The sequence below is a fragment of the Lobosporangium transversale genome (genome assembly GCF_002105155.1).
Source record: "Lobosporangium transversale strain NRRL 3116 chromosome Unknown BCR41scaffold_18, whole genome shotgun sequence".
NCBI lineage: Eukaryota > Fungi > Mortierellomycota > Mortierellomycetes > Mortierellales > Mortierellaceae > Lobosporangium > Lobosporangium transversale.
The window spans coordinates 253,706-270,802 of NW_019028996.1; the positions used below are offsets into that span (position 1 = coordinate 253,706).

A 17,097-nucleotide genomic window follows, 5' to 3' on the forward strand; every position below is an offset into this window, starting at 1 on the left:
TTTTTTTTTTTTTTTTTTTTTTTCCTTGGTCTTGCAATCCCATTTCTTCAACTCACCAATATAGGACCTATCCCCATTACACCCCAAACTCCCCTCAATGTCCATAATTATGGTAAATAGTATTGTCCCAGAGGACATCGCATCGTCAATACAAGCCTTCAACGCGTCCTCCTTACAGAAGACTCTTCCTAGCCGCCAGCTTCCGAATGAGATTCTCCTTAACATTTTCCTCGAGATTGCTCACTTGCACCCGAGCACCCTAAAGGACCTCTACTCTATCTGCAAGCGCTGGTATTACATTGTGATAAAATATGAGGATCTCTTTTGGCGTACAGCGACACTTTCTGCGTTTCCTTGTGTATTGTCACCTACACCAATGCTATCATCATATAAACACTCAGAAAAGCATGAGCTGCATGGATTTGGGCCGCTCAATGGACTACAGCTAAAGCAGCGCCTGCAGGAATGCGGAAAGCCTTCAATAACAACATCGTTCAATTCTTATTGGAAAGAGATGTTTAGCATCTGCAGCGGATGGATCCATCAAAAAGCCAACACACTAGTTGTGCAGCCTTATCAATCGCCTCAGCAAGCCTCGGCGCATGAGTCGCTCCTACAGAACAGCTTTATGTTGGAGAATATTGAAAGCCAATGTCAAGCTGAAGGGCGGACAGCATTAAAAGTCGAAGATGCTACAAACAGAGGATGTCAATCTTTATCAATTGGCCAAAGAGATTTTGCTGTCCAACATCAGCACCAACACCACCATCATTTGCAAGACCAATATGATGATAGTAGCCTCCGCTCCAGCTCCGGCTCCAGCTCCGGCTCCAGCTTTCGCTCAATGGCCCACAAATGCCGGGACATAAATAGTCCTCTTAAAAATACCTCCTCAATCCCATTGGAGGTTGCATTACCCGCCTCGACCACCATTGCCCGGTCGATTACTTTACGACAACAGCAACAAAGAGAAGGAAAAGAAGGAGACCAGCAAAGCATCCAAAGGGAAGAAGCGGTACTAGTGGATGATATTCTTAGCTGTAGTTTGTGCTCTTATACTGATGTCTGTCTGATTCTACAAGCACGTATCTGTGTCCGAACTCACCGAGATCGGAACCGCCCTCTAATGCAGGTGTTGGATTGGCCGATGAAGGACTCTGAGTTTGTAGACATTGATGATGAAGCGCATAGTCATCGAGATTTGATCTCAGGGTTGGCTGTGAACGATATAGGAACCTTACTAGCATCTTGCTCCATTGATGGAACGGTGCGCGTATGGGATGTGAATCCGAGATGGAGATATCCCAGAAGCCAACAGAAAAATAGCTTTGACAACAGTAACAGTAACGGTAGTAATGATATGATCGCTGCGATTTCGTTCTCGCAGAAAATCAGAATGTATGGGCAACCTATTCAGAGTCGATGGCTATTGTTGGGACATATTGGATGGGTGAATGGTAAAGAAGAACCACATTTTTATCGTTTGTTTGTATGTTTGAATACCCGTGGCCCAATAAGTATGCACCAATTCACGCGACTCTAATATATATTTCTTTCCTTCATAAAACGCGATGGAAACGTAGCGGTAGATATCAAAAACACAACCGTCGTAAGTGGGGGGTCAGATCATACATTGCGAGTCTGGGATGCTCTATCTGGTGAATTGTTGCGCGTGATCCCCGATCTGTACCTTTCACGAGACATCGGCCTTGGTATCTACTCAGTCGCTATCTATGGTGCTGGCGGTATCAATGTCTCTGTTGAAAACAACAATGCTTCGCTTTTCAAACATGAGCAAGAATGCAACAATTTGCATCGACGGGGTTGGATCATAGGTTCAGGATCAATCACGGAAGGTTATCAGATCCATGACCTCAATACTGGAACATTAATTATGGATCTAGACGAACCCTTATGCTCCAAAGACCATCTCCGTTTCGAAACAGACTTGTACCAGCAATATGCTTGCAAAATCATCATTACCGACGTAGTCATTGTGACAAACTCTAAACTAGAAGGGATGCTCTGTGTTTGGAGCAAAGAGACCGGCCAGTTCTTATACCGGATCCAAGTATGCCCACTGGATATTTATTCGTTGAACCAGGGCCGACGTGATCGTAGTCAGGGACTGCACAGTCATGGCCACAGCCATCCTCAAGCTACAACACGCTTGCTTGACATCAACCCATCACTTCGTCGTGTAGTGAAGACTATTGACCAAACGAGACCCAGGCTGAGAAGAATGATGGCCTATTCTGCTGGAGAAACGATCTGGAAAAATCCTGAAGCAACAGCAGGCAGTGACAGTACGATCCACATGTTCAGAATAAATCGCTCTGGCTCGATACTCATGTGTACACTATGTAATGGACGGATGGCAGTGTTTGAGTTTGGGGCGAGCCCAAAACACAGATATGGGAAAGATACGTGGGTCATCCAGGCACCACTCCCCCCATCTATTGCGGCTAGTTACTTGGGTAATCAAGCACAACAGCAACCATACCAAGGAGAGCTACAACAAAGACGCGAGCATCAATGCACCATACAAGCCTGGATCTGGATGCGCAATAGCGAAAGCACTAATCATATCGCTTTAATTTAAATATATTACAAAATTTAGACGATAAAAAAAAATTTAATGAAAAATTAATCTAGAACCAACTCTGCTGACTACCACCGGTACCCTGCCCAGCATTAGTAGTCCACATTTCGCGTGGGTCCTGACTCTGTTGAATAAAAGGCGGTGGGTGCATAGGATGGCCTGGATGCATAGGATGGCCACCATGACCATGATGCGGACCATAATTGCTATTGTACCCATATGATCCTGAAGAATATCCTGCTCGGCTTCCGGGTCGGCTATTACTATTACTGCCAGGTGGATAATAGGGTCCTCCACTCCCGTATGCCCTAGAATTAGTAGGAAATGGCATGTGCTGTGGAGGATGGCTTGGATGATGATCCATTGCTGAGTTCCGCCCACTATTGTTTCCACTACCATAGCCACTATTGTAGCCACTACCGCTGCCGTTGTAGTAAGATGGATTATAGGCCTGATTTCCACTGCCTCCATAATAACCTTGATAACTGTTGTGATTACCAGCCATCATCTCCTCATCCGAATTCTGGAGAAGCTCGACCACTCCTTCAACTAGACGAACCATTGCAGGCTGGTCCAGCCAGTCCTTGCCTGACTCGATTGCTTGACTCAAAAGCGCGTCCATATCCATGCCATCATCCATTCCCCCGCCTGGGCCAAGATCGAGACCCACACCATAATATCCGAGTTGGGGTGAAGGTGTCGAACGATGGCTATCATTGTAATAGTCATCATCTCCAGTGCCGCCGTTATTTTTAAGCTGCTGCTGTCTATTGTAATGGTTTCGTCCCTGCTGCAAGTGACTATTCCGACTCTTATGGTCCAAAATCAAAAACATTTTTTCAAACCCATCATTCATCAGTTCGCGCAATGAGCGCAATGTCCGGATGGTTCGCTCCGATCCACTAAACCTCCACCATCCATCCACCATCAGCTGATTGTGAGTAACAGCTTCTACATCATTCTCGCCTGCAAACAGTAAGATCGAAATTGGGTCCAATCGAGTTGTATTTCTCAAAAAAATTTGGGTCTCTCCTGTCCTAACCTTGGTTGAGAATGCATACAGAGAGCCTGGCTCAGGAATTTGCTCTGGGTATAACATCTTCTCACCCCTCATCGAATTAACTGATCCTGGATGGACAATGCAAGTATTATCGTGGCGTGTCCGATGGATTTTCTTGCTAGTCTTGTATGAGATATTGGGAAACACTCCTGCGCAAATCATGGCTCGCAACAGTGGAGTACAATTTGAATTCTTGTTATATTCTGCAGGACCCATCTCAAATGATGATGCCTGTTGCTGGCGCATCTGGTAAGTCATCATGGGGACTACACCGGCCTTTTCTAGTAATCCCAAAAGCTGAGTCTTAGCCCGCCTCACATTCTCGAGTGCTTGTCGGCTCAAAAAGTTTTGATCCGTAAAGTTGAACGACGCTCGCGTAGGGTCTCCACGTTCGCCTGTCCTCTCCATCATAGTGGCAGCCTGAGAAAGCACCTCATTCCATGCATTATATGCGTTCATCATTGCCAAATGGTCGCTATTCAGATCCTTGGCCCATTTCATCTTGGCACGATCCGCCTATCACGGAGTGTGAGAAGGTACAAGAAAAAGGAAAGCTCATATTAGTCTTAGTAAAAAATAGAGAGATTCAACTTGATTTCTCGAATGAAAAAGAGGATGAGGGAGAAAAGAATGTGTTGCGCGGACCTGATCTTTCTTCGTTAAAGGTGACACAAAGACATCCTTGTTGCCAAGAGAGGCGCACAACGTCAACACAGGGTCCAAACATCGGAAGACACAGCTTAGAATCAGGCATCGTCCAAAGCTTGGTTCTACTGGCAACGTTGCCAAAACTCTTCCTAATGGTGTCAAGTTCTCGTTGCGATCCAATGCCCCTAGTGACGTTAGCTGTGTCAGTGCATCCGACACACTGAGTTGATCTGGAGGTTGGATCGCTTCCGCTAGCACACTGACAATTTTAGTTGAGCTGTCCACAGATTTGATATGTAAACAAATTTCTTGCAGATCTGAACGAAGCATTTCAGGGACTGAGAAAGCATCCAGAAGCTCGCGTCGCTGATGAGACATCATACAATAGTATTGTCCCTCCTGAACACGGCCTGCGCGTCCAGCCCGCTGCTTCATACTCGAGGCACTGATCCAAGTTGGAAGCAAAGTTGTCATTCTCTTGATTGGATCATAATTTGTTTCCTTGACTTTGGCGCTATCTACAACATGCACCACATCTTGGATAGTGATACTGGTCTCGGCAATATTGGTGGCAAGAATAATCTTCCTCATACCAGAGTCCGGAAGAGGCTCAAAGACTTCCTGCTGAGAGATCGAAGGCAAGGTCGAATGGAGCATGTGGATCCTGAACTTATTGGTATCATTATAATCAACTCCCAAAGGAAACGTGTTCTGTAGCTGTCTGTAGACTTCCTGCATATCTTCCCATCCTGAAAGGAAGCAGAGAATAGCCCCAGTCGGTGGACTAGTTTTGACAATATGGGAGATGGTCATAGCAATTAAGTGCGCTGGAATCTCTGCATCTAAAATCTCATCACGTGGCATCCTTGATACTCTCCTGGCTTGCTCCAAGATACTCTCTGCATAATCGAGCTCACCATCGTCCACATCGTCTACTTCGTCATCACTGTCATACTGTTGTGATGCATTAGTCATAGGCTTATTTGTCTGGTGTGGTTGAAGTGGACCCACTGGCATGATACTCATTTCCCGCTGTATATATTTGTTAGTTTGATCATGCCTCGATAATGATGCTATGGCCGATGGAGGATACTGCTTATGCATGGCATCCAAGAGATCATTTAAAAAGTATTGCTTCACAGGGAAGGTCCTGCCCGGCACAGAGATTGTGGGGCATTGACCTCCCTTGAAACCCTCTCCAAAGTAGGACGCAAACAGGCCAGTGTCGATCGTAGCGCTCATAAGAATAAGCTTGATTACAGGGAGACCCTTTGCCCGACGTTCCCGTTGCATTTGTCTCAACAGCACTAACAAAAAGTCCGTGTCAATATCGCGCTCGTGTACTTCGTCAACTACAATATGACTAACGTCCCTCAAAGGATCATGCGGCGCCATTCCTGTGGCGGACCCTCCTGCGTTTGCTGCTGAGACAGGGCCGCCATTTTCGTTGTGCATCATCCGCAAAAAGATACCCGTTGTGCAATATAAAATGGAGCCACCTGGGGCTGGAGGTTGATTGTCGAACCGTACCTGATAACCCACGGACTGACCTATACGCTCGCCACGCTCCACTGCAACACGTTGGGCAACAGAGATGGCAGCGATCCTACGTGGTTGTGTGCAAATAATGTTACAGACACCCCCCTCACGGTTTTTGATGTATTCATCGAGAATGATTTGTGGTAGCTGTGTTGTCTTGCCACACCCTGTTTGTCCCACAAGGACAATAACATCATTTTCACGGATTTTCGCGATAATTTCCTCTGTATATTGAGCAATGGGTAAAGCTGCTCGACTATCTCGGAGCTTGGTCAATGCTGGATTCTTTAGGTAGTTTTGAAGTTGGTCGAAGAGCCGAGCAGACTTTCCAGCCATCTGTTGCACATCCAATTTCCCGACTAAGTGTCGATTTTGTCTTTTGCCGTTATTAACTGCAGCTGATTGGTCCCTCTTTGATTTTTCAGCAGTGAGGTCATCCGATATATTGGAACCAAGCTGTGGACGTCGAACTGTGAAAAAGGGTTGACGACTCAGGTCGGTCAACATGTATTCGATGTCTTGACGCACATTTTCATCCATGCCAATGTGAATGTTTGGTGCAGCTCGAACGATTTCTGCATGTTTGCCTTTACTATCTTTGGTTGCTTCAAACTGCTGCCAGAGTGCCATTGATTCCTTTTTCATGTTGACAGCAGCATCAACATAGGCACGATGCTCAGCCTCCTTCTTGCTGCGCCTTTTGCCAACACCTATGACCCGATCTTGAACAAAAAGCTCCGCTTGCCATAAAGCCTGATGTGTCTTCCCTGAGCTCTGATAATCGATATAGGGAGGACCTAGTGAGAGTGTCCTGATATAATAATCAACAAACTTCTTGGCTACCTCAACTGTAAACCCGGACTCCTCGATTGATCCCGGTTGCGGAAGAACAGCAGTGACGCCACGCGCAATTGCCATTTGTTGAAATTGAGTTGCAGCGGCGAGTTCAGCTTCTTCTTCTGTGGATCCTTTACCAGTGCCAACAATATTTTCATGCTGGAGAGTAGAAATGACAGCTTTTGTCTCTGGATCGACTTTGTTGACATACTTTGGCAGTCCAACCTTTTTGTTGGTGTAAAAGTTTACAACCCAATCCTTCGGAGACTTTGTCAAGGTCTTTTTAGTGCGACCATATTGACGATAATATTCGATCAACGAGTGCTTTTCCAGTTGGTAGCAGATATCAAGCGCGCATATTTTTTCTGCATCCTTTTTATTCTTGCCATCACCCCTCCCAACAATTAGAAGATCAGGATCGGGAGTTTGGACTTTAAACTCCATTCTGACCCAGTTCAAGGGCAATCCTGGAGTCGACACGATCTCAAACTGTGGTGGAGGATCGATTGCTCTACAAACAAACTGGAGGAAATTTTTGGGATTCTCCCACCAGCGTTCACCTTTTTCTGCGGTGCTATTCGAGTGATCTGTATTATAAGTCGTGTCCAGGTGGCGTTGATCGTAAAGATAGACCCGGTCTTGTTTGATAGGAGATGATACATTGAATCTACTGGCTCCACCATGGCCACCAGAAACGCTTCCGCCTCGACCACCGCCTCGAGCGCCACGTCCACTAGAGCGATAGTTGTTATTGAAGCTACGATTTCCACTACCATGGCTGTTGTAGCCACGGCCGGAGCTCCAGTTGTCTGAAGAGGCACCGGACTGATCCAAAGATGATGGGTGATTGCGCTGGGGAGGAGGGTAGGGCGCAGAGGCAGATGAGATGTCGCTGCTAGGAAGTGGTTGTAAATAGAGTGGGTTGTTGGGGTTGTTGACGTTGCTGTTGTTATAATTCACGCGATGGTGAGGAGGCTGGTATCGCGGAGGCATGGTGAGTAAAGGTTTTTTTAGATCACTAGATAGCCCTTTTGTTGTAACAATTTATTTATTTTTTGGTTACAGGCATGCACTACCGCTGCAAGATATAGATTGCAATGAAAGACGAAAGCAGATTTAGATCAAGAATGGATCAGATCGTTCACAAAATGAAGACAACTTTGCGATGAAATGAACTTGAGGATTCTCATGGTGAAACCAAATGATTCAGAGAATAAAAGGTGCGATGTTGTACCTTTGTATTTTTTTTTCCTTTCTTTCCCTTTTCCCCTAATCTTCCTTCCTTCCGATAGTTGCACTCAAGTCAAAGAAATAGAAATGAATCAACAAATGGAATGAAAGTAGTATGTGATCCAAGAAGCCCGTGTTAAAAAAAAAAAATAAAAAAAAAAAAGAGAGGAGAGAGAGAGAATGGGATATGGCGCGAAGACAAAAATGAAGAAAAAAAAAAAAAAAAAAAAAAAAGAAGAGGAAGATAAGGAAGACAACAATGAATGAATTCGAGTTGTAGTTCGATGGGATGAATGGGATGGATCCAACACAGCGGTGAAGGAGAGGAATGTGATCACCCAAAGAAGAAAAGCTTTCTTGGACATGTGGGGTGGACGAAGTGTTTGTGGCTTACTGGATCAATCTTTGAACTTAGCTTATTGCCTGATCCTGATCCGTGTGTTAGCAGCATGTGCAACAAACTTCTTTCTATCCATGCGCATGAATAAACATTGATTACTCACTTACACATACCAAGATTACAGGTATTGAAGAAAGGAGTGTTTATTATGCCGATCAAGGACTCGCTAGCTCCTTTTTTTATCGGAAAGGACAAAGCGAGGCAAAAAAAAAAAAAAAAAAAAAAAGAACTCTCTGTCACAAAAGACTCGCAAAGACCAATGCAGTAAAATTGAGGCGCAGATAGATGAACTGCTGTGCAACATGGCAATACGTTCTCTTGCTTCGCCATGCCACGTATGGGCAAACTGTCTTCAATTGCTCCTTTTCTCTTTTTCTTTATCTTTTTTAAAAATTTTCACACCCATCCACCTCCCCAATCTACTCATAGATATTCATCTCAGAACAAATTACACCCTACAACACAACAAATACAATGTCAGGGAAAGACAGCCCTGCGAGTGTTGATGCTTCTGTTGGCGTACCCCAGCCTTCATTCAACCCTTTATTTACTTCATCTTGTTCCTCGTTTGAGCTCGTCTACGACAACGACCCTGCTGACTCTGTACCATCCAGAGAAGACTTAATCATCTACAATAAATGTGTCTATGACAGTAACAATTCTGACTACTACACTGGCTATAGCGATGATTACGAAGACAAAGACGATGAGGACGATGAGAACAGTGAAGTTGAAGACGACGAAATTGAGGTGCGTTTCAATACCAGTGATTCTGACAATTTTGTATATTCGCCTATAACAGGATTCGAACAAGTGACACTTTCAGTTTACGACGACGACAGCGGAGATGATGTACTCAGCTTGGATGGCTCAGAGGACGCAGCCCCATCCACCCCAACCCTTGAACCTATCCTATCCAACGCAACCAAGCACAGGAGGGCCAGGGATACAAAGGCGCTCGACAAACCCGATTCATCATTCCTCTTCAAGCTCCCATCTCCGCTTGTCCATACTATCTTTTCTTATCTTGATATCTCCACCATTCACTCCTCCTTGGTTGTAAGTAAAAGCTGGTTTCAGTTCGCTGCCTCTCACCTTTATCGGGACCCCTTCCGTAGCCTGGAAAGAAGCGCGGGCATTTATGCAGAATTTCAGGGTGAAAGCAATAATGTCATCAACAACTCTTTAGTGGCGCCGCAGCTACGCTCTGAGCATGAACGACTCCTTGTACGTCTCTTGCTACGGTCCATCTGCTGCCCAAGTGAACCAGGTGAAGAGGTTGTGATCGCTGCAGAAGAAGCCGATGACGTCCTTGGGCTATGCCGCCTGATCGATTCAAAAGGTGTCGAGATCCGTACCACTGTCAATTATATGCGTTTCCTTGAGGTTTTCGACTGGGCACCTTGGCAGCGTTATCTTGACTACTGGTTTGAGTTACGCACCAGCTTTGAGGCTTTTAAACAGACCATCCATCAAGATAATCGCGATAGCGCCGACGTCGAGGCTTCTGGCGTACCTCCAATAAGGAGGACGTCTGATCCTCATGTCTCGCCAGCTTTGCTTCAACCCTTCCGTTTCTCGTACCATACAATATTTGACTGGTTTGCGGAGAACCCAAACCCACGTGCGATTGTTTTTCATGAAGTTCTTGATTTGCCGCCACAGGTCATAGCGCAGCTGTCCCGATGGACTACACTTCGCTTCAATCACACAACCAAGAGCTATTCTGTCGATCAACCCCTGATCAGCCAATTGTCATTCAACCACTTGAATCTAATACAGGCTCTTGTTGAGCACGAGAATGCGGGCGATACAGCAGTGATGGATGGTAACGGGATCGAAAGGGAGAACAGCCATCAGCTTGATTCGAGCCGCCGTGGGATTCGTCATTTACAGCTACCACCTCTTCGTTATATTCAAGGAGAACAGGCTGAGCGCACGGGGGACCAGATTTTAATGTTATTGACGACCAGACACCTCGTCTCCTTGGACACAAGTGAGCTTCCTGAATGGCAATCTCATAGCACAAGCATACCTTCAGAGTATTTGCAGCATCTCGTTCGATATACAGACTTGCGAAGAACATGTGGAGGATATTCTCCGCAATTATTTTTGAGACGGTGTCCCAAGCTGGCAGAAATTGAGATGGTCGTGAATAGTATGCATGAAGTCGACTTTATTACCCCTCGTCCAGTTATCCGTCTTTACACGGGCGATGTTAAGCAAGAAGACGGGTCCAAAGGAGAAGAAACTTCGATATATCGAGAGATGGATCAGATGAGAATATCCACTTTGACGTTAACAGCATCATCATCATCCTCCTCATCACCATCATCACAGCCAGCTACCCCGCCAACCCAGCAGGCTATTCGAGTAGCCCGACTGTACGTCCGTAATAGTCTAGAGATTCCTCACGTCCTCCGACAGATGGTCCAAGGCTTCAGCCACACTTTACGAAGGCTCATTGTTGTTCATGCTCCTGTTAATTTCCGACTATACTTCAGTCACTCTGCAATCAAGGCCAATTTCGTCATTCATCCTAGTTCTTTTGCAATGCCCCATTTGGAGGAGTTGCAGTTGTTCCTCACGAGACGTATGCGGCTTCAAGGCAGAGACCCCTTTGGTGCTTGTCCACGGCTCCAACGTTTAAGTTTATTTGGAGAAGGGCTAACTATCGCAGACTATGGCTGGAGAGTGCCTGAAACAATTCGAGAGCTGGTAATTGATGGATATAGTATTCGTGCTTCCTTTGATTTCAAATGCCTCAGCACAACACAGCTCAGCTCTCTATCACTGCTCCACGGGAACTTGTCGTGGACAGAGCCCCATTCCTGGGCTAACTTTTGGACAAACCCCACTGAAAGCTGTGTCTTTAAGAATCTCAGGACTTTGATCCTCGAGAAGTCCTCAGCAATGTCATTTCAGTTTGAGTGGCTGGCCCATTTCTCGGGTTTGGAGACCTTGAAGATATTCGGATTGAATTACAGTCATATCAGTCAGCTATGCTATCCACTCGATAGTGAAGATAGTGCACTTCCCAATCGTGGGCAGCTATTATTAAGGCTAATTACCCAAATGGCCCAGCCTCATACATCCTACGATCAAGTAGCTTGCAAGAGCTTGAAGGATTTTGGATTTACTTTGGTTGATAGGAGCAAGAATCACTTTGGTAGCGACAATCCAAGCGCCTTGGATACGTCTGCTAAGCAACCTCAGGACAAAGCAATTCAGAGAAACACCGCAGAGCTTCGGGATCAATTGGGCCTTATGCCATTGATCACACCTGATGATGATAGTAATAAGAATGATGATGGCGATCAAAGCAGAAAGCACATTAACGACGGGGACAAAGAGCCGGATATTTTCGCAAAGATTACGGGAGATCTGGATTGCGCTCTTTTGGTACTCTTACATCGATATTGTCCCAACGTGGAGCGACTCTCATTCAACACGCTTGATCCAAACACTCGGCTTCAAATGGAGACAGTGATTGCGCTCAAGACTTTGTTCCCACGGTTGACCCGTTTCAGGGATGAGTCTTTTAAATTAAACCATGCTGGGGAGAGAGCCTTGGCACGTTTTGATTTCCATCGTCGATTCTATGCATATTTGCCCAACAGAAAATGGGAGGATTGTGTCTATCAATTCGATCAAGTGGATTTTTTGCGCCTCCTTTCAGTGTGAAAGATAAAGTGGTTACCCAATAAGCATGCTGAGCGTTAAATAAATGTCATAGTTTTCATTTTATAAATATTTAATTAGAATATGTGCTACTTTGATCAAGCAGCGTAATCTATGCGTTATTGTTTTGTTTTTTGTTGATGGTGATGACGAAAAAGGAAAGAGTAGCTGGAGGTATGCTGGAGGGGAGTTTTTTTTTTTTTTTTTTTTTTTTTACTGCAGTCTACACAAACTGATGCTCTGCTTGATTGAGGCTTGAACGAGAATTGGGGTCCAGAACTAACAGTTGTTCCACTACCCTTCGTTCATTAAGATCTGGAATATCAACAAGACGATCCTTCCAGGCCGTGAAACGGCCAGTGGCTGCTTGATCTGCTGCTTCCTCTGTTCGGAACAAGGGTTGACCTGTCAACACCTCAAACAAAACACAGCCCGCTGCCCAAGCATCCATTGATGGAGCTGCCAAACTCGAATCCAGTCTATTTTCCCGTCGAGCGCTCAATAGCTCTGGTGCTAAATTTCTTTCGACGGTGCCATTCTCCTGGCCAATCAAGGAGCCCTGACGAGGTCCGACGGCTTCATTCAAGAACCTGGCTCCGCCGAACGACCAAATCACCCATTGCCCTTCTTCGTTCATCACTAGAGATCCTGTGCAGATCGACAGATGGATCACATCCTTCTCATGACACCAGACCAGTCCTCCCAACAGAGCCTTAGCCACTGCCCTTTGATCAGCTCTACTCAACAGTCGGTGCTGATGGGTCGACAACATAAAGTCCAATGTCGAATCATGGGCATCCAAGACCAAAATATGACGCCACTCAAGGGCGGCAGGGATGATCATGGTTTGGTGTAGCGAAATAATCTTTGCAGGATTGACGATATGGTTCAACATAGCAGCCTCTCTCTGCCAAACAATTTCGTCTCGAACCCATTTGAGTGTCACACTCTCAGCTGTGTCTACATTCTCGCCCAGTTGGATGACCACCATCTTTGTATTCACTGCTGTCTGTCCAAGACGGTACTGTGAGAGCACCACGGCGCCCAAGGGTGCATGAGGCACCGACTGAGCCACATCCTGACCAGCATATCGAACAATCGGCACACGAAGTGTCATGTTCTCAGCTGGACGTTCTGTCGATATACTATTTTGTCCGCGAGGCGTTGTATTGGCTTCCGAGTTCAATAGTGAGTGAGTGGAGGCAAAAGGGGGCTGATACATTCCCATGCCCTCACCACCCTTTGCATGTAAATCGCGTACAGCCAACCCGAGCCCTTCCTGCTCACGAGCGCGCGCCTCAATTTTCTTGTTTCGACGGTGAAAGATAGCCAAAAAGCCCACGAGCATGACCAATGCTACAGCCCCCACTGCGATTCCAATGATGGCGGGCGTCGAGAGACCGCTTTTTTCCTCGGGTACTGGAGCCGCTGGTGGTGTATAAATTGCAAAGTTTCCCCAGTTGCTTGGTGATGACGATGATGCCTTTGGTCCTCCAAAGACGGTGTAATTGTTGAATCGATATCCTGCATCCGTGATCACAGCCGTTAATCCAAAGGTCCAACTATTGTTGGCTGCATCCGATTGTCCACCATACACTAATGCCCTGGATGTGTCAAACACGGTCGCAGCGCCATATCCAAAGAGCTGAGGCACAGGTCCATTCGCATCCTTTGGGAGCTCACGAGTCGAGATCATTTCAATTGACGATGAGTTCAACTTTGCTGCTGCTGTGAATGACCAAGAACCTTGCTGTGGTTTTTTTTTTTTTTTAGTTTGATGTGTGTATTGTTTCCAAAATCATGATTGCCAGAAGAAAATCTTGTCAGTGATATAAAACCTTGGATGCTGACATTTCCGCTTCGGCCCCATTTGAGGATAGGAGAATCATAAACAAAATAAAACAAAACAAACAAATAAGCAAAAAAAAAAAAAAAAAAAAAGACTTACAGTTCCAAAAAAGTAGTCAACAGTAGCATCCTGTGCGTGAGAGACTGCAGAAAAGCCAATAAAGCCAATATCGTCCGAGGCCATGGTCACAGGTGTGGAAGTGGGCGCGCCGAGAGTGAATCTGGCTGCGGTAGTATTGGAGGCCTTGTTATAAACAACTAGGAACGATCCTGCAGACTCACGGATGATGGAGAAAATACCGTTCGAGGGAATGTCTGCAGGGACGGGACTAAAATAGAACGAACGATAAGTAATAAAGACAAGGAAGCGTATTACAATTAGGAGGTAATGAAGAAGAACGAAGGAAAAGGTCTGCTTTATAAAAATAAATAAAAATAAAATAAAAATAAATAAAAAAAAAAAAGCAAACTTACGCAGGAGTGGGTGTAGATACTCCATTAGTAGCATCGATATCAAACATAGTCCAGTTGCCATTGTTCACGCCCAGCCATTGGAACTGGCCCTGTCCTTCGCTCTTGGGCCAGACCACCTGTGGAACCTGGTTTCGTGCGGGGTCCCATGATGGGATTGGCTCTTCTGTTGCAAGAGCAGGATTCTGTGAGTTCTCGATATAGACGTTTTCGTTGAAGATGTAAAGGAATGTACCAGAGGCTTTATCGAAGGAGCAGATCATCCGACTGGTTGCAAGAGGTCTGACAGTATATGGCTTTAAGTGCTGTGTGAGCGTGAAGTTGATATGGGCAGCATTGGTAACGATCCTGTTGCTGGGTTTGGGGAAAGTAAAGGACTGAAGTGCATATGCAGTGTCATTCTTGTCGGATGAGGCATATTGAAGCCCTACGAGCGACACTGTACTTTCTCCAGTGGCCAGACAGGGATATCCTAGCTGAGGAATATTTTGTGATTGTGCCATTACAGGAGGGACTGGAGATTACTGTAGGAGAGAGAGTGAAGAGTTGATAACGCGATGAAGTTAGAAGGGAAGAAGAAGAGGAGAGAAGTGTAAGTGAATAATGAATAAGGTGGATGCTGGTGCTTCACAGGGGCGTCTCTGTTGGCTGCAGGATGGCCAAGGGCGAGGGAACACGAAAGAGAAAAAAAAAAAAAAAAAAAAAAAAAAAAAATTGAAGAAACATATGATAGGGAATTGAATGGATGGAATGCTATGTCTGCAATCCTTTGTTGCTGTTGTTACTGCTGCTGTTGTTGTTTGTTGCTGTTGCTGTGGGCTGAGTGAAAGCATGGGGCTCAGCTTAAGGTACACAATCAATCCCCTGAAAGGAGGATATAAAAAATTGTGTTTTGCCTCCACTTCCACTCTGACTATGGCTCTTTGAGACTTGGACTTTTGTTCGCAGGATGCTGAATGTCATTCCTCTCGTTATTTTTCTTTCTGTGTAATGACAAAAAGATGCTTCTTGCTGTTGTTGCTTCCGTGAATGTAAGTTCAGTCCATAAATAGAATCAGCCCCTCTGTGGTTTTTCTTTATTAAAATATATTTCAACTGTCGTACGAATTCGTTTCCTCTCACATTTGAATGGAACACACTTCTTCCCAAGTTGATGGTATTCATGCAAAACAATGCATGATGAACAAGACGATAGGATTAGAAGGATGAAATAAGTGTGTCATTTACCTCTTTTCTTTTTTTTTTTTTTTTTTTTTTTTTTGATATGATAATGTAAGATAAGTTATTCGTGGAAATAAAAAAACAAACAAAGTGAGATGATTACAATGGAATGTAACAAATAAAAAAAAATAAAAAGAAAAAAAAGATGATGATGAAGAAATGTCCAGTAAATGGAATGGAATGTGGGATCGATTGGAATGGTTGATGGTGATGGTATCGGTGGAGAGTAACAGGGGTGAAGAATGAGCGGAGAGATCGAGAGAGGGGTATCCGAAGAGAGAAAAGAGAGAAAGAGCGTTTACAACGAAGTGTGAAAAGTGAGGGAGACAGAAAGAGGCTCTCATTCCTTTATAAAACATGCTCTCATTCTTTTTTTCATTTCCAATTCTATCTGAACTGAAAGCCTACTACCACTACTATCACCAAACCAAGGTGGGGCCAGGAACGAGCAGCGCCAGGTTGATCTTCTCTACTAGGCTCAGTTTCGGACAAACAAATGGATAAACAAAATAAAACAAAACAAAAAAAAGACATGATATGGCCATCCTACATTTTATATGGAGATGGTGTACATGAACGGCATGCAAATCTTGCTCAGTGCTGAATATCATTTTCTTCTATACAAACATCATTAATGTTTGCGATTGCTCTCAGTTTCGTTGCTGTACATGTACTGTTCACAGAGTAAGGATAATTGATTCATTATTCGAATAGGAATGTCAGACTGAAGACAATGAAAAAGAATGAAGGTTGTACAATTAACTCTTTCTTTTTCTTCTATGAACAGACATACATAATTAGATAGAGCTCCGGTTGCCATTTATTGATGACTAGCTTTCTTTGTTTGTTTGCTTGTTTGCTTGTTTTTGAGTAGTAAAGTCTGAAAGAGAAAGAGACAAAAAAAAAGGGTATCAGGAATAACAACGGTCAGACAGCTACAGATGAAGTTGGTTCCTGATTCTTGGTTCTTCCTGAGACAATTAAAGGAATAAAGTTGAGACATAAAATCTTACACGCGTTATTAAAATTACATTTCGATCGGAGTTTCTCTTTACCTTTTTTTTATTTTTTATTAACCTTTTCCTTTATACACGCGGAATAAAACATTAATGAGAATGCTCATGTACTCAAGTATCATCGAAGATATAAAATAGGAGCTTGTAGAGATATATATCTGTCAGTAATCGGGCTGCAACCTGAAGGGAATTCGCACAGCCATCAAGGTTAGCTGATACATATGATGATGAGCAACATCGCATACCACGAACATATATATATTTGTACAATGTATTTATCTGTCTCTCGCACATTTGTATAATTGCACATACGTTTACCATGATCCCTCTCCTTTACTATTAGAGTCTTTCAATATCTTTCTCTCTAATGTATCCTACATCAAGGCCGCGTTATCCATCTCATCATGGAGAGTAACGCCATATTGGCCAATCAACGAGCCCGATGCCGTCATTCCATTACCACGTCTTCACTTGAAGTTGCAGGATCCTTCTTGATCGGTAACATCTTCATGGACAATTCATGCTGGGAAGAAAAAAAAAAAAA

The 17,097-nt window shown here is 44.5% G+C and overlaps 5 protein-coding genes across 5 annotated transcripts; 2 read left to right on the forward strand and 3 right to left on the reverse strand.

Moving 5' to 3' along the window:
* Positions 1 to 38: 38 nt before the first annotated feature.
* Positions 39 to 2,794, forward strand: BCR41DRAFT_422077 (WD40-repeat-containing domain protein). The gene is made up of 2 exons (XM_022030099.1): positions 39 to 1,457; positions 1,584 to 2,794. The coding sequence occupies exons 1-2, from the start codon at positions 98 to 100 to the stop codon at positions 2,600 to 2,602; spliced, it is 2,379 nt and encodes a 792-aa protein (XP_021881402.1). The 5' UTR covers positions 39 to 97; the 3' UTR covers positions 2,603 to 2,794.
* On the reverse strand, positions 2,626 to 8,048 carry BCR41DRAFT_336416 (P-loop containing nucleoside triphosphate hydrolase protein). The gene is made up of 3 exons (XM_022022031.1): positions 7,921 to 8,048; positions 4,308 to 7,764; positions 2,626 to 4,178 (listed from the first exon to the last, which is right to left on the reverse strand). Exons 2-3 carry the CDS (start codon positions 7,677 to 7,679, stop codon positions 2,652 to 2,654), a joined length of 4,899 nt encoding a protein of 1,632 aa, XP_021881403.1. The 5' UTR covers positions 7,680 to 7,764; positions 7,921 to 8,048; the 3' UTR covers positions 2,626 to 2,651.
* A 637-nt stretch (positions 8,049 to 8,685) lies between these two features.
* On the forward strand, positions 8,686 to 12,046 carry BCR41DRAFT_353453 (hypothetical protein). Its single transcript, XM_022024150.1, has one exon. The coding sequence runs from the start codon at positions 8,791 to 8,793 to the stop codon at positions 11,998 to 12,000; it is 3,210 nt and encodes a 1,069-aa protein (XP_021881404.1). The 5' UTR covers positions 8,686 to 8,790; the 3' UTR covers positions 12,001 to 12,046.
* A 171-nt stretch (positions 12,047 to 12,217) lies between these two features.
* On the reverse strand, positions 12,218 to 14,982 carry BCR41DRAFT_386444 (kinase-like domain-containing protein; the record flags this gene model as incomplete). Its single annotated transcript, XM_022027794.1, has 3 exons — positions 14,320 to 14,982; positions 13,946 to 14,174; positions 12,218 to 13,747 (listed from the first exon to the last, which is right to left on the reverse strand). Exons 1-3 carry the CDS (start codon positions 14,817 to 14,819, stop codon positions 12,221 to 12,223), a joined length of 2,256 nt encoding a protein of 751 aa, XP_021881405.1. The 5' UTR covers positions 14,820 to 14,982.
* Positions 14,983 to 15,220: 238 nt separating this feature from the next.
* BCR41DRAFT_353456 (hypothetical protein) lies at positions 15,221 to 16,169 on the reverse strand. The gene is made up of 2 exons (XM_022024151.1): positions 15,941 to 16,169; positions 15,221 to 15,347 (listed from the first exon to the last, which is right to left on the reverse strand). Exons 1-2 carry the CDS (start codon positions 16,069 to 16,071, stop codon positions 15,230 to 15,232), a joined length of 249 nt encoding a protein of 82 aa, XP_021881406.1. The 5' UTR covers positions 16,072 to 16,169; the 3' UTR covers positions 15,221 to 15,229.
* Between the last annotated feature and the right edge of the window lie 928 nt (positions 16,170 to 17,097).

Bases quoted from the DNA above. Each gene is read 5' to 3' on its own strand.
- BCR41DRAFT_422077 (XM_022030099.1), top strand. From the start codon at position 98: ATGTCCATAATTATGGTAAATAGTATTGTCCCAGAGGACATCGCATCG. The intron at 1,458-1,583 runs GTAAAGAAGAAC...ATGGAAACGTAG, and splicing joins ACATATTGGATGGGTGAATG to CGGTAGATATCAAAAACACA.
- BCR41DRAFT_336416 (XM_022022031.1), bottom strand. From the start codon at position 7,679: ATGCCTCCGCGATACCAGCCTCCTCACCATCGCGTGAATTATAACAAC. The intron at 4,179-4,307 runs GTCCGCGCAACA...ACTCCGTGATAG, and splicing joins CTTTAACGAAGAAAGATCAG to GCGGATCGTGCCAAGATGAA.
- BCR41DRAFT_353453 (XM_022024150.1), top strand. From the start codon at position 8,791: ATGTCAGGGAAAGACAGCCCTGCGAGTGTTGATGCTTCTGTTGGCGTA.
- BCR41DRAFT_353456 (XM_022024151.1), bottom strand. From the start codon at position 16,071: ATGTCTTTTTTTTGTTTTGTTTTATTTTGTTTATCCATTTGTTTGTCC. The intron at 15,348-15,940 runs CTTTCAGTTCAG...GACTGAACTTAC, and splicing joins GTGATAGTAGTGGTAGTAGG to ATTCACGGAAGCAACAACAG.